This window comes from Cyrtonyx montezumae, unplaced genomic scaffold (assembly GCF_038088225.1).
Source record: "Cyrtonyx montezumae isolate F1298 unplaced genomic scaffold, pur_monq_1.0 scaffold_7, whole genome shotgun sequence".
NCBI classification, from domain to species: Eukaryota; Metazoa; Chordata; class Aves; order Galliformes; family Odontophoridae; genus Cyrtonyx; species Cyrtonyx montezumae.
Genome location: NW_027072078.1, coordinates 21,454,071 through 21,468,007, shown reverse-complemented (window position 1 = coordinate 21,468,007; position 13,937 = coordinate 21,454,071). Strand labels below are relative to the sequence as shown.

Sequence of the window (13,937 nt, the reverse complement as noted above, 5' to 3'; positions counted from 1 at the left end):
CCCTGGGTGCACAACTCCGAAGCGATCCCACAGGACCCTTGCCGGGGCAGCGGCACACAGGGGCTGGAAGGAAGCTCCCTGTGACGGCCCGAGTGCTGAGGTCGGCAGAGGCGTGAGTCAGGAACTGAGAGCTGGCTTCAGCCCACCTGGCAGGGCCTGGGGACAGCAATAGCTTTGAGGGCCATCTTTCATCCCAGCTCCTCTGCTGCACAACGTTCACAGCAGTTTCAGGATCCACAGCTGTCCCTTCCCAACCCCAGCTGCACACATAGACCACTCCCTTGCGAGACAGAGATGCTTTAATCAGGGCTGAACCCCGTAACTGTTCTCCCGCCGCCTCAGTCGACCACCAGGCTGCTGCTGACCACCGGCAGGAGCTCAAAGAAGCCCTGAAAGGAGACAGGCCATCAGGGTGTGGGGCAGGGGCACAGGGAGCAGCTCCCCACTGGGTTATGTGCGGCCTCAGTGCAGCCAGCTGCTGCACAGAGCAGGACCGCGTCACCATAGTAACCCATCACTGATTCAAGGCTAGTGCTGGTTGCCATAGGAACCATTTGGGGATGGCAGTCACCAGGGAAGGCTGGGATGGATGGCGGAGAGGCAAGGAGCACCTCTGGAAGCTCCTGGCACTGCTGCGCTGCCCCCGTGCAGCGGGGAGCCCACCCAAAAGGTAGGGCTGGAGGGGACATAAAGCACGAAGCAGTGGTGATTTGGGGCAGCAGGAAGAGACCCGGCTCACCTTGAAGAGAGTGATGCTCTGCAGCACCCCCGAGGTACAGCACATCTCTCGGATGGAGTGCATGGCGAGCTGCGGGCAGCCGATGTCCAGCACACGCAGCCCCAGGCGGGAGGCCAGAATGGGGCCGATGGTGGTGCCGCACGGCGTGTCATTCCGTACCATGAACTCCTGCATGAGTACACGGGGTTGGCAGCTGCTCCCAGTGCCACACAGCCTCCCTCACGGCTCCCACCAGGCTTAGTCCTAACAGGAGGCACGCTGGGACAGGGGAGCAGCACAGTCCATAAGCCAAGATGTGAAAGCCCCAGGAGATTCAATGTGGTCAGGCCAGACCTGCACTCCCTTCTATCCTCAGCCTGCTTGCCAGGAGCTTGCTCCCATGAGCAGGAGCCCCTGGAGCAGCAGGACACCACAGACACCAGCAGGCACAGGCAGAGCAGCAGAGAGGTAAGGTCCCGATATCGGTCCTGCTCTCCAGCACAGGGGCTCAGCAGGAACTGGTGCTATTCACAGGTGCTGTGCTCACCTGCAGAGGAACACCCACGCGGGCCGCGATGTCCCGGATGACTGCCTCAGTGACAGCTGTGGAGGCGTAGCGCTGATTGCTGTTCACTTTGATGACGGGGCCCTGTGAAAGAGAACACACAGTGTTTGGCACAGGGACACACTGCACATCCAGAATTTGTACGCGCCAAGTACCCCGGAGAGACCCACAGTCAGAAGCGCTGTCCCACCCCCTGGATCCTACAAGTGACGTGCTTGACAACCAGCCTCAGCTCTAAGCCAGGGAAGATCCCCATGGACAGGGCTATGCTTCCAAGTAATCAACTCCAGCAATGTGGCACAACTGCACTGTGCAGCAGGACAAAGGTCTCCTGTAAAACTGCTGCTGAGTTGCATTCTGGGCAGTGGCTGTGTGTTTAACGGTGCTGCTGAACAAACAGGTGGCACCAGCTCTAGCACAAAGCAGAAGGCTGTGCTCACCTTGTGGAAGGCTGGCCGATGATTCTCCTCATGCTTGTCCCTGCAAAAGAGAAGCAGGAGTTGCATGCCACAATCCTGTCTCCCCATTACAACAAGAACTGTCCTGCCACTGTGCCAACAGCAGCGCAAAGAATGTGTCCCTGCACACAGCACAGCAGGGTTCAGAGTACTCACACATAGTTAGGGTGTACTGCATGGGCCATGTCAGCACTGATCATGTAGGACTTGGCCACAGCCTCCTCAAAGGCTGTCAGGTTTTGTGGTGATGCTGAGATTCGACGCAGCACCAGCTCTGTCAGAAGGGACTCGGCGCCCTGCGCGCTCTCTGACCCTACCTGCCAGGAGAACCATAAGCACAACCCACTCAGCACCACCCCAGCCACCTCCAGCACTGCAGGCCAGCTGAGTGACGGCATGCTCCCCATAGCCAGCAAGGAGGCTTCCAAGTACACCAGAAGCTCCCACCCCCTGCCAGGCCCGGGCCACACTTTGTGGTGGGGTGCTCCATGGGGGGGCTGGGATGTAACTCCTTCTAGTCATTGGTGAAGAGAGCCCCTCTGTGTGCCAGCCACCCCACAGCAGTGCCCCTCACCTCCTCGTTGTCATAGAGTGCAATGAGGCGTACGTTGGGCTCCTGGGAGAGGGAAGGAACTGTGCATGAGTCGATCAAGGCCTGGGGAGACAGAAGAAGAGAAAGGGTACCAGCCTGGGTGCCATCCCATCCTAGGAAGCTCAGCACTGAGCTGGAAGGAACATCCTCAGGAAAGCCCAAGGCACCAAGGAAAGAAGCTGTGGGTACACTGCTCAGCACAAACAGAATTCATCACTTTCAGGAGCTGCTGGGAATGTCACACACTCTGCACAAAGGGGCAGCCACTGTTCAACGCTGGGCCCTCTGGTAAGCAAGATACCCCTGCCATATGAACGAGCTAACAGACCAGCAAAGCTAAGTCGAGGCACAAGAGGGCCACGACAAAGTCCAAAGGCTCCTTTCTTCCTCCTCTCACCTGCAGAGCGCAGTAGCAGCTGTGCAAGTTGTCCAGGCGTGGGGAGAAGATGAACTCATCAAAGGCACCACCAAGAGTCTGCAGTCAGAGAACAAGAAGTAGGACACAGGGTTTGGGACATCAAAGAATAGGTGGGATGCATCCCCAGCCCAGTCCCCACCTCTGCCCTTCAGGAGCCATTTCCTCTCAGTCTGCTCAGCTCCCAGCCCTGCATGCCCCAGGCAGAAGCATCCGATGCACAGAACCTGGGCAGTGCCAGCCTGCAGGCATGTTGTATACAGGTAAAAGGAGGCTCTGTCATACTCACCGCTGGCTGTGTATCTGCCAGGCATAGTTCCAGCTCCACAATCTGCTCTGGTTTCACCCCCAGCTGGGAGCAGAGCAGGGAAAGCAGGACAGGGCTGTGACGCTCTGTCTGGGAAAAAAGCAGAACTGTGGGCAGTGCAAATGATGGATGGCAGAGAAACTTTCGCATTCCCTCCTCACGCAGGGCAGCAGTGGTGTTCACTGAGCATAGCGAAAGGCTCTCTGCCTACTGTGCAGCCTCCCCTCCCTCCTCTGAGAGGAGAGGGAGGCTATATATGATGGCTTTATGGGGGATTTCTCCCTTCCCATAGAGTAGCTGCAGGCTGGGGTGAGAACAGAAAAGGGTTATGCACATGTGCAGTGTATGTGGTTCTGGGGTAGAGCTGAGAGTGAGCAGCTGTGAATGGGAAGTAGAAGAACTTGCTGGCAGAGAGCCCTGAGGACTAGAGATCAAAAGATGGCACATGGGAGACCGCAGTGAGAGCCCCCCCCTTGTCCTTGGCTACCTACTCACCTGGGCTGCAGCAACACCAGCTGTGCGCTCTGTGGCTGGCTCTTTTTCCAGCTCCTCCTGCACAGCAGTAGCCAGAATGGGAACCCTGTGGGGAGACAGTGTCAGCAGCTGCCAGGGCGTTGCCCACCCCCCAGGGACTGCCTGCCATGCCAAATGGAGCAAGGACACACTAAGCTTTAAGCACAGAGCTATTGTGCAATCCTAGGACACCCCAGTGCCCTTCGTTATTAGTGAAGCCATTACAGTCCACCCTTCTGCAGTCAGCAGCTGCTACAGGGAGACTTGGGGCTGGGCACTGCTCCGGCTGTGAGGGCTGAGTCGGGCCTTACAGGTGGTGCTCGGTGTTGGGTCCAAAGTTCTCATTGATGCTACGCTGCAGATGGATGGCCAGATGGGGGATGCGGAGAATGGGCCGATCCACATACACCAACCGCTGCTCCAGGCGCCCCGTGCTCGGCTCCTGAAACACCAGCAGGACTGCTAAGCTGCCTCGCTGGGCCAGCTCTGTAGGACTGAGATGTCGCAGGAGTAGCAGCAAGTCCTACTCCACAGCCAAGCCACCATCCCTGCCCCAAGCCAGGCTCACCTTGACGATCACCCTTCCCGCCACGGTGAGGTCACGGTCAAACCAGGTGTTCCAGATGCCCCCTCCATAGGTCTCCACACCGACCTGCACCGTGCCCACCTGCCCCCGCTTCGAGCGCCGCTTCACCTGGAAGAGTGCAGAGATGGCACCAGGGTCCGGGACACCGGTGGGCACAGGGGCTCAGGGCAGGGCAGGCTTTGCTCAAGAGGATATAGGGGAGGTCTCACCCTGAGGCAGGGGCTGTCAGTGTGTGCCCCGAGCAGGCTGAACCCATTCCCCGGCTGGAAGCGGCCCCCGACGGCGAAGGCGATGAGCGTGGAGTAGTTCCTGGTGACAAAGTACTAACGGAAGGGGGGGAAGGAGGGGCAAGGCCGTGAGAGCCACGCTCCCCGCTGGGCCCCCAGCCCTCGGCCCCGGGCCCACCTTGCAGGCGGGGCGGATGTCCCAGTGCTCCGTCTCCTTCAGCTCCTGGAAGCCGGCCTGCAGCAGGCGGCTGCGGCACTCGGCCACCACTGCGGGGAAGGCTGGGTCAGGCGGGGCTGCGGGCCGGCGGCGGGGCGGCGGGGCGGCTCTTACCATGGTAGGGCGAGGGGCCGCGGTTGACGAACCTCACCAGCTCCTGCGCCGCCGCCTGCACGGCCTGCTTCGGACCCACCGCCTGCGGCCACGGCCACCGGAGTCACGCCGGGAGCCGGGCCGCGGGTCCCCCCATCCCTCCCTGCCCCGCGGGCGCCGCACGGCGGCACCGAGCCCCCCCCTCTCCCTCCCCCCACGGCCGCTCAGCACGGCCCCGCCGCTGCCTCCCGCCCGGTACCTGCATGGCCGCCCCGCCCCGCTCCGCGCCGCGCCGCGCGCCCCCTGCTGGAGCGGAGGACCGGCACTTCCGCACGGGGGAAGGTCGCGTTCCCGTCCCCCCCGCCCCCAACACAAGGCGTCGGTGGCACGCCGGGAGACGAAAGCGGAATGCGGCTCTGGAAGCTCGCGGTCCCTCTGCCGTGACCCCGGCAGCTCGGGATCTGTGCTCCCATCTCAGCACCTGCCTCACCCCTCCCCCTAAAGAAAATAAAAAGGACCGGTGCCCCCTGCCCGGCACTCCGCCAGCGGACAGCTGGGGGGGTCTCCATGCCAACCGCGGCCACCGCAGCCAAACATGGGGCGTGCCGTATGCAGCGCCGTGCGGCCTCCTGCCGGGGGCTCGGGGCCGTTTGCAAACGAGGGGAATGGGTCGGCAGCGGGTGCCCAGGGCAGGGGCTGCCCCCTGTCCCCTGTGGATGGGAGTGGGATCGGGGTGCCAGGGATGTGGGTGAGTGGCCGAGCAGTGTGGCCCCGTTGCAGTGGGCAAAGGGCAGCGCCTAGGCATGCGGCAGCTAATTCCCAGAGCCACCGGGTCTTCCCGGAAAAGCTGCTGGTGGCTATTTCTGGGTGCTCCCTGACTCACCCTGCACCTGCCACCCCGCACCCTATCACTGCCCCACCCCACAGTCCTCAGTGCAGTGGGGATCCTCGCCGTGGGGCTTGTGTCCCAGTTCAGTGTTCCTGCATGCACCCACCAGTGTGCCCGGGGGTGGGGTACCGTGCCCTTTCCTGCGGCTATAGGGCCATGCAGGCAGAGCTGAGCCCTGCTGGAAGGGTTAAGGGCCAGGCAGCCAGGATGGATGTGTAAAGCTCCGGGAAGTGCCGTCCCCTTCTCCTGCAGCCTGCCAGCCCCCTGGTCCCCGCCCTGTCAGGATGAGCGCAGGGATGGCACCCGCGCTGCCGCCGAGCCCCCACCCCAAGCCACGTGTCCCTGCATGGGAAAGTGAAGTCAGCGCCCGGGCATTGCTGGAGGCTGAGCGCACGGCCGCCCTTACGCCAGCCACCAGCCACGCGGCGGGATGGGGTGGGTGCTGCCTCATCTCACTGGCATGGGTGATGCCATCGCAGCCATGGAGATGGACAACCCAGCATCCTTCTGGACTGCAGGGCTGTGGGACAAGTGAACATCGCCAGCATCTCCACGGGTCACAGCTGGATGCTCCTGATCAATGCAGGCACCCTCACAGGGCATGGAGGTGGCTGACTCCCAGCATCCACACTGGGCCCTAACAAGTTCCCCTACAATGTCACCTTGGACAAAGGTGGCAACACATCCCATGCACTCACATAGGGGCCACGCCCTGCATTCATATGGGTTATAGGTTCAGCCAGACACCCTCAGCATCCCCATGGCACTCAGGACAGGCATCCATGCCCCTGGGGAGAGAGAGATGTGGACTGGGGCTGCTGCATGCCCACGCTGACAGCCTGAAGGAAGCAGCAAGAAGTGAGCTGTGTCTTTTGGGGGCACCCAGGGTTCCATGGGACCCCAGTGCGCTGGCTGGGCTGCACTCCAGGCACAGAGGAAGAGTGATCTCCTATTTAGACAATAGCACGCGCCTAAGAGAACAGGCGCCTGCTCCTTCCCTGTTAGGGTAAAGGCGCCTCGGAGGCTCGTGTCTGTAAAAGGAGCGGGACGGAGGGAGACGGCCAGGGGCCAGCGAAGTGGGGGGGACACCCTGGCTGCTCCTTTCTCATCCGCATCAGGAGGAGGGCAAGCAAGGCCCGGACCTCCCTGGCAACACCGCGGTATGGGACTGAGCGGCAGCTGGTGTCCCGTCACTACATCCCTCCTGGCTGTAGCCCCCAGTGCCTGCAGCCCCAGGGAGGTTGTGCCCGGCTCCCCGCGTGCCTTAAATCCCGGGGGAGCAGAGGGGAGGGAGGGACAAGGAGGAGGGCCGGCTGTGGGATGCAGCTGGCTTGGCTCACGGCGTTGTTTGACATTCTGGCTCCCAACGCCTTCATCCCGGGGCCCTGCGGGAGCTGGGGCCAAGCCAGAGCTGGAGATTGGGGCCCCGTTCCCAGGCTCTGTCTAGGTCAGCATGGCCTGGGGTGGAGATGAATGATGCTGAGCATGGTGGGAGACATCACTTGGGGCATGGCCCCTGTTCTGGTCCACAACTGGTGGGACCATGCTAAGTGGTGCCAGGGAGTGGGACAGACCCAGGACATGGCCAAGGACCCATTTGCCCACATCTCCACTTCCCACTCCTCCCGCCTCTTTCCCGCACCATGGGGAAGGGAATTTCCTAAGAGGCGTCTGTCCCTCTGTCGGCCCTATGCCAAATGCAGGGCCTCTGCGCTGCGGCAGTGTCCCGGAAGGCTGTAGGGCGGCCGAGGAAAGGCCACTTCAGAAAGTGCATTCCAGAGCAGGGTCAACACCATGCTGGGAGCCACTCCCCATGCGCAGTGTGTTGACCCCAGCCCTGACCTGGGGCAGGGGGACAGATTCACAGAAATGGATGTCTGAGCAGTGGGGCTATGCTGGCGTGAATACCCATGTGTCCCTCCACATTTCAACCACGGGCTGATGCATGAGGTCAGAGATGGGCCGGGCATGGTCAGAGCAGGGCAGGGGGAGGAAGGATGCTGTATGTTTTTCCATCTTCTCCTTCTCGTCCCTCAAGCCCCCCCTTACACAATGTCCCCCCCGCTGGGATGAAACAGCCCCATCTGGAAATACCTTCCCTTTTAAAGTCAGGCTCTGCCGGGCAATGAGCACTATCCGGGAAGCCACGGTGTTATGCTGCATCTGGGCAGCCTGGAGGGACTCCAGACAGTGGGAGAACCTGGGGAGCACAGCCCAGATGTGGGACCCTGACCCTCTGCCCACCTAAATGGCATCCAGCCCCTCGCTGCCCCCAGGATGTAGTGCTGAGCCTGGGCACCTCTTGGTGCACACATGGGGGCTGGGAAGTCCAGGGCTGAGAAGCTCCTGCTGCTGAGTCATGCTGTGCCTGGTGGCACAACAGTCCCCTGTGCCATGGTGTCCTGGGGACAGTGGCGCTAGGGCTGTGCCAGCTCCTGGATCAGCCTAATTAGGGCATGGCAGGGGCACCTTGTGGGCAGTGGGGCTTGAGGAGCAGGGGGCCTCCCAACATGGCCACTCCAGAAGTGTGGGGAACAGGAGCTCGTTGCTCCTTAGGGAGAGATGTCCCCAGGGCCCCAGGAGTAACAGTGACCAGGGGGAGGGCAGGGTCTCCATCCATGCACCTGGCACAAGAAGGGTTAAGAGGGTGCCTCCCCTGGCTATAAATATCACTATATCCCACGCGGATGAGTACGAGGCTATTTTGGTTGGGTGCCTGCTGCTTCGGGAATGTGCCGGAGCCAGGACCCGGGGGTGACGTCACTGTCACTGGGCTGCTCTGCACCCCAGCACCTGCTCTGGGTCACTCAGCACACCCTCGAGGGTGCCCAGCCCCAGAAAGTAGGGTCAGGGTGGGGGTCATTCCAAGCACTCTCAAGGCAGGGGCCCCCCACATTGCTCCCTTCCCATGTCCCCCTCTCTGAGGGGCACATCCCATAGTGGGGATGGCATCTGGCCCCAGACAGAGAGCTGAGCTTGGAACTTTCACCATGGGGCAAGTTGGGATGCTGCTAGGGTACATAAGGCCGTGGGGTCTGGGCTCCAGGAGGGGAAAAGGCTGAGTCCCCTTCTTTCCCTCTGGCATCAGTCCAGCTGTCTGTCTGATACTCCAATGGGAGCACTGTGCACCAGCTGGGGTCACAGCAGTGCCAGGGGGGCTCCCCATCCGCCTGCCCACCATCCCCTCCCTCGGTCCCAGAGCAACGTTGCCCAGGAAGGGGGAATGTGCTGAGATGATCGTGGCACTAAGGGGGACCCTGGGGGTGCTATGAGCCATCGGGGGACTATAGGGGGGCCATGGCCCAGCGGTGCCCACAGGTGAGTGCCGAGGGCGGGGCCTGGCAGCCGTCCCCTCCAGCAGCATCCCCCAGCTGTCCCGCAGCAGGAGGGGCCGGTGATGTCAGTAGGATACAAATAGCAGCGGAGCGGGTCGGCTCCCGACGCCTCGCCGAGCTCCGGCCGCTCGCCAGCCCTGCTGCCTGCTCCCTGCTCCCTGCCGCCGCCTCCTCACCGCCACCATGAGCCAGTCGTACTCCTCCAGCCAGCGGGTCTCTTCCTACCGCCGCACCTTCGGCGGCGGCACCTCGCCGGTCTTCCCCCGCGCCTCGTTCGGGAGCAGGGGCAGCGGCAGCTCCGTCACCTCTCGCGTCTACCAGGTGTCACGCACCTCGGCCGTGCCCACCCTGTCCACCTTCCGCACCACTCGTGTGACACCGCTGCGCACCTACCAGAGCGCCTACCAGGGGGCCGGTGAGCTGCTGGACTTCAGCCTGGCCGATGCCATGAACCAGGAGTTCCTCCAGACCCGCACCAACGAGAAAGTGGAGCTGCAGGAGCTCAACGACCGCTTCGCCAACTACATTGAGAAGGTGCGATTCCTGGAGCAGCAGAACGCGCTGATGGTGGCCGAGGTGAACCGCCTGCGGGGCAAGGAGCCCACGCGCGTGGCTGAGATGTACGAGGAGGAGCTGCGCGAGCTGCGGCGCCAGGTGGACGCGCTCACCGGGCAGCGGGCGCGCGTGGAGGTTGAGCGTGACAACCTGCTAGATGACCTGCAGAAGCTCAAGCAGAGGTGAGGGGGCCCTTGCCTCTCCGCTCCTTCCTTGGGGGTGGCTCCAGCCCTGGGTAGATCCTTCCGGCATCCTCTTGGGTGCCCACCACCATGGCCCCGCTGCTTCATCCCCTCACCCCTGTGCTTCTCCCTGTGTGTGTTTCTCCTGCTGGGCACCCACCCATCCACAGGGAACGTGGCGGGGCCGCAGCCCTGGCACCATGTGTGCAGGTCTTAGGAGGGCATGGGGTTCCCTAAGCCGTGGCATGGGGCCAGATGCACTTCAGCCCTTTGGAGGTGCTCAGGGAGCACCTAGTGGGAGGATGTCCCCAGCAGCAGGAGCTGCCCCTTGCACTCCTGTGCAGTGATGGCACATAATCCCTGGAGCTGGGAAACAGGGGGACCCTGCTCTGCTCACAGCAAGAAGAGCTAACGGCTGATCTTAGCCCTGGTGGACAGGCAGACGGATGTACAGAAGCAGGGAGGGCTGCGGGGGTGGGGGTTCTGCTGGCTCCGGATGCGAAGGAGGGAGGGGAGGAAGCAGTCACACTTCCGCGGGCCAGCAGTGCTCTAGGCCTGCTGTGGGTGCTATTGTGCACCAGGAGCTGCACGGACCCCTTGGCCCTGTAGGGATGTCATAGGGTGGGGATGAGGCTGGGGTCAGGAGGAATGGTCACTGGGATGAAGGAAACCATGGTACAACTGGCACGGGGCCATCAGGCAGCACCTCTAATCCTGGTGTCCAGGTGTTGGCTGTTCTGAAGGGAAGGCTGGAGTCCTCATCCCCTGAGGGTGACCCAGCAGGAGTAGCAACTCAGGCTGGGGCTGCTGATGTTGTGAGGCTGATGGCAGCCTGCTGTGCAGCCACCCAGCTGCGCTGCTCCTGTGGGACAACCCCCAAATGTCAGGGGAGGAGCAGGACACAGGACAAATGGGTGTTGGGTTCCTGCATCGCTGTGCCAACACAGCCGGTGGCACCTCTGTCCCCTTGAGGCTCTGTGAGCTGCAGCCTAGGGCACCCAGCCCCCTCCCTTGTCACAGCTCCATACCCACAGCACTGTAGTGATCTCAAAAGCCACTGTCTCACTCTGGTTCCCTGCACTCTGAGCCAGGTGCCCAGCCCGTCCTACAGTCCCCATGAGTGACTCAGCCGGCGGCCGCCTCTCAGGACCCCGTCCCTCAGCTGCTGGCCAGTCATCCCTATAAGGGCTGGGGCAGTGAGCATGACACCAAGCTGACCTCATGCCTTTGTGCTCCCGTTGCCATTGACTATAATAGGGAATGGGAGGAAGAGTCCCTGGCCCCCTGCCAGCTCTCTCTCCGCCTGCTGGGAGTGCAGGACAATCCGCTGCGCTCCCACCAGCCACACCACGCTGTGCTTGGGGACAGCAATAGGGAACACCTGTGCTGGGGGACAGAGGTCTGTCCGAGTGTCCCCTAATGCCTCCTTCTCTGCCCCCAGGCTGCAAGAGGAGATCCAGCTGAAGGAGGAGGCTGAGAACAACCTGGCTGCTTTCAGAGCTGTGAGTAGCCAAGTAGCTACCCCTGTCCTCCCTGCCCCCTCCCACCATTGGAGTGTGGCTGTGGGCACAGCTTTGCCACTTCCAGCCTAGGCTGGGGGTCCCTGTGCAACCCGAAAGTGTTCATCACCACCTCTAAGCCCATTCTCCATGTTCTCCCAGGACGTGGACGCGGCTACGCTGGCACGCATCGACCTGGAGAGACGCATCGAGTCCCTGCAGGAGGAGATCGCCTTCCTCAAGAAGGTGCACGAGGAGGTAGGTGTAGGGCTGCCCCATGTCCCGCAGGCATGGCTGGGGCTGCGGAATGGAGCAGGGAATGGAAGCCTGACACATCCCTTTGTGTCCCCAGGAAATCCGCGAGCTGCAGGCTCAGCTGCAGGAGCAGCACATCCAGGTGGAGATGGACATCTCCAAGCCCGACCTGACAGCTGCGCTGCGGGACATCCGCGCGCAGTACGAGAGCATCGCTGCCAAGAACATTGCCGAGGCTGAGGAGTGGTACAAATCCAAGGTGCGGGGCCAGGGACGGGCTGGGGGTCAGCAGGGCCATCCCCGTCACAGCACCCGCTGACCACATCCTCTCCGCAGGTGTCTGACCTGACGCAGGCGGCCAACAAGAACAACGACGCGCTGCGGCAGGCCAAGCAGGAGATGCTGGAGTACCGCCACCAGATCCAGTCCTACACCTGTGAGATCGATGCCCTCAAGGGCACGGTGAGCCATGGGCAAAGCAAACCCTGGGCTCCTCAGGAAGGACTTCGGGGGTGCCTCAGAAGCACTCCACATGCCACCCCCTGCTCACCAACATCACTGTCTCCCCAGAACGACTCACTGATGCGCCAGATGCGGGAAATGGAGGAGCGCTTTGCAGGGGAGGCCGGCGGGTACCAGGACACCATTGCGCGGCTGGAGGAGGAGATCCGGCACCTGAAGGATGAGATGGCCCGGCACCTGCGCGAGTACCAGGACCTGCTCAATGTCAAGATGGCCCTGGATGTGGAGATTGCCACATACCGCAAGCTGCTGGAGGGCGAGGAGAACCGGTGAGTGGCAGGGGGAAGCAGGATGAGGTGGGGGTGTGGTTTTGGGGTGGCTGGTGCTGAGTTCTCTCTCTGTGTCTGCGCAGGATCAGCATCCCCATGCATCAGACCTTTGCCTCCGCGCTCAATTTCCGAGGTGAGTTGGGCTGAGCCCTTGGGGGTCCCATGGGTGCTGAACTGTGAGGGGTGGCCCAGGGCTCCTGGAAACCCTCAGCCTCAGCTCCAGTGCCATCTCCCCATACCAGCTGTCTGTGCAGTTCCTTGTCATCCCTGTGTCCCCCTCCCTTACAGAGACCAGCCCAGACCAGCGTGGCTCCGAGGTGCACACCAAGAAGACAGTGATGATCAAAACCATCGAAACTCGTGATGGAGAGGTGAGCGCCGTGGAGGATTGGGGGGGGGGGAACGGATGGCCGGTGGGGATTGGGGACGTGGCATCATCTCATGCTCCTTTCCCTCAGGTGGTGAGCGAGGCGACCCAACAGCAGCACGAGGTGCTGTAGAAGACTCCGTCCCGGTGCCCAGCCGCCCTTCTGACCCCCCACCCGTAATCCCCCCGACACGGCCGCCTCCGGGCACGGCCCGGGCTCCCCCCGCACCCCCGGGCTCTCTCCTTTGGCTTCGCAAGGCTTCGCAGCAAGCGCCAGGATCAGGGCCGGGCCGGGGGGCGGCAGAGAGGGACGGAGGGGACAGGCAGGAAGGGGTGGGGGGAGCAGGTGGTGGCCTCGGGTCCCAGCAGCGGGTTCTGCATCCCCCCGCGCCCCGCAGCCCCCTCCCCGCTCGGGGGCGGCCCCGCAGGAGCAGGAGCCTTCTCCCCGCACGGCACCACATCCCGCCCCGGAGCTGGCGTTTCTCCTGGGAGGGATGCAGCGATACCGGGGACGGGGAGAGGTTGGGGTCTCCGGGGCTCTGCGCTCCCCCCCACTCTGCTCCAGAGGCAGCCCCGCTCCGGGGGGGTTGGGGGGGAAAGAGGCTGCGCGGGGACGGGGATGGGTGAGCCGAGAGGAAACCCGTAGGTGGACACAGGAAAGAGCAGGAGTGAGTGAGTGGGAGAGAGGGGGCAAAGAGAGAGAGGAGCCGGAGAGAGGCCCGGGGGCCAGGGCCGGCGCCCCCACCCCTCGCCCCACCGCACCCCCACCCCACCGCGTGTACGTGACTGCCGGCGGCTGAAATAAACAGAGGAGCATCGCCCTGCCTCCTGTGCGTCTTATGGGGCGGGGGCATGGGAGGGGCAGGGGGTGGTGCACGAGTGGGAGCATCAAGTAGTACTCAGTTCCACTACCGGGGTGCAACCCTGCTGATACCAGGACTGCAGCAGAGCCCGTGTCCGAAGGGAGCTGAGCCCTGAGCAGGCTCAGAGCAGCTTTGGGGTCCCCATACCCTGCTGGGACCTACTCCCCGCAGTCGGAGCTGGGCTGGTCCCCAGCACAGGGAGGGACGCTCCGCATTCCCCCCTAAGGGTCACATGACGTTGAGGTGGCTCTCAGCCGATGCTGCCCCTCCTGCCCTCGCCCAGCCCAGTGGGATGCTTTAGCGACAAAAGCCAGGTATCCCCGAGCTGCTGCCACCAGCAGGGACAGCGTTGCCACCAGAGAGAGGCAGCGCAGCTCCCTGTCTTTGTGGGGGCCCCCACTTTCGGCTGCAGGACCAAAGAGAGGGAAGTATGGCGCTCAAACCTCAAGGGATGTGTCCAGCAGGTGGCCCTGTGACATCGAGGACTGCCCTGGGGACAGACGACACCAC

General features: G+C 62.8%; 2 protein-coding genes across 2 annotated transcripts; one reads left to right on the top strand and one right to left on the bottom strand.

Moving 5' to 3' along the window:
- Positions 1-281: 281 nt before the first annotated feature.
- DNPEP (aspartyl aminopeptidase) lies at positions 282-4,803 on the bottom strand (the record flags this gene model as incomplete). Its single annotated transcript, XM_065751310.1, has 14 exons — positions 282-389; positions 740-907; positions 1,266-1,367; positions 1,724-1,763; positions 1,898-2,058; positions 2,316-2,396; positions 2,731-2,808; positions 3,038-3,145; positions 3,551-3,635; positions 3,880-4,010; positions 4,137-4,262; positions 4,364-4,477; positions 4,560-4,648; positions 4,713-4,803. Coding segments are annotated over 14 exons (1,425 nt in total), but the record flags the coding sequence as incomplete, so codon positions are not given.
- Positions 4,804-9,025: 4,222 nt separating this feature from the next.
- On the top strand, positions 9,026-13,382 carry DES (desmin). Its single transcript, XM_065751141.1, has 9 exons — positions 9,026-9,652; positions 11,094-11,154; positions 11,314-11,409; positions 11,504-11,665; positions 11,743-11,868; positions 11,977-12,197; positions 12,281-12,330; positions 12,486-12,568; positions 12,656-13,382. Exons 1-9 carry the CDS (start codon positions 9,099-9,101, stop codon positions 12,695-12,697), a joined length of 1,395 nt encoding a protein of 464 aa, XP_065607213.1. The 5' UTR covers positions 9,026-9,098; the 3' UTR covers positions 12,698-13,382.
- The last annotated feature ends 555 nt before the right edge of the window (positions 13,383-13,937 follow it).

Coding starts and splice junctions, on each gene's coding strand:
- DES (XM_065751141.1), top strand. CDS start 9,099: ATGAGCCAGTCGTACTCCTCCAGCCAGCGGGTCTCTTCCTACCGCCGC. Junction 9,653..11,093: donor CTGCAGAAGCTCAAGCAGAG/GTGAGGGGGCCC, acceptor CTCTGCCCCCAG/GCTGCAAGAGGAGATCCAGC. Junction 12,198..12,280: donor CTGGAGGGCGAGGAGAACCG/GTGAGTGGCAGG, acceptor GTGTCTGCGCAG/GATCAGCATCCCCATGCATC.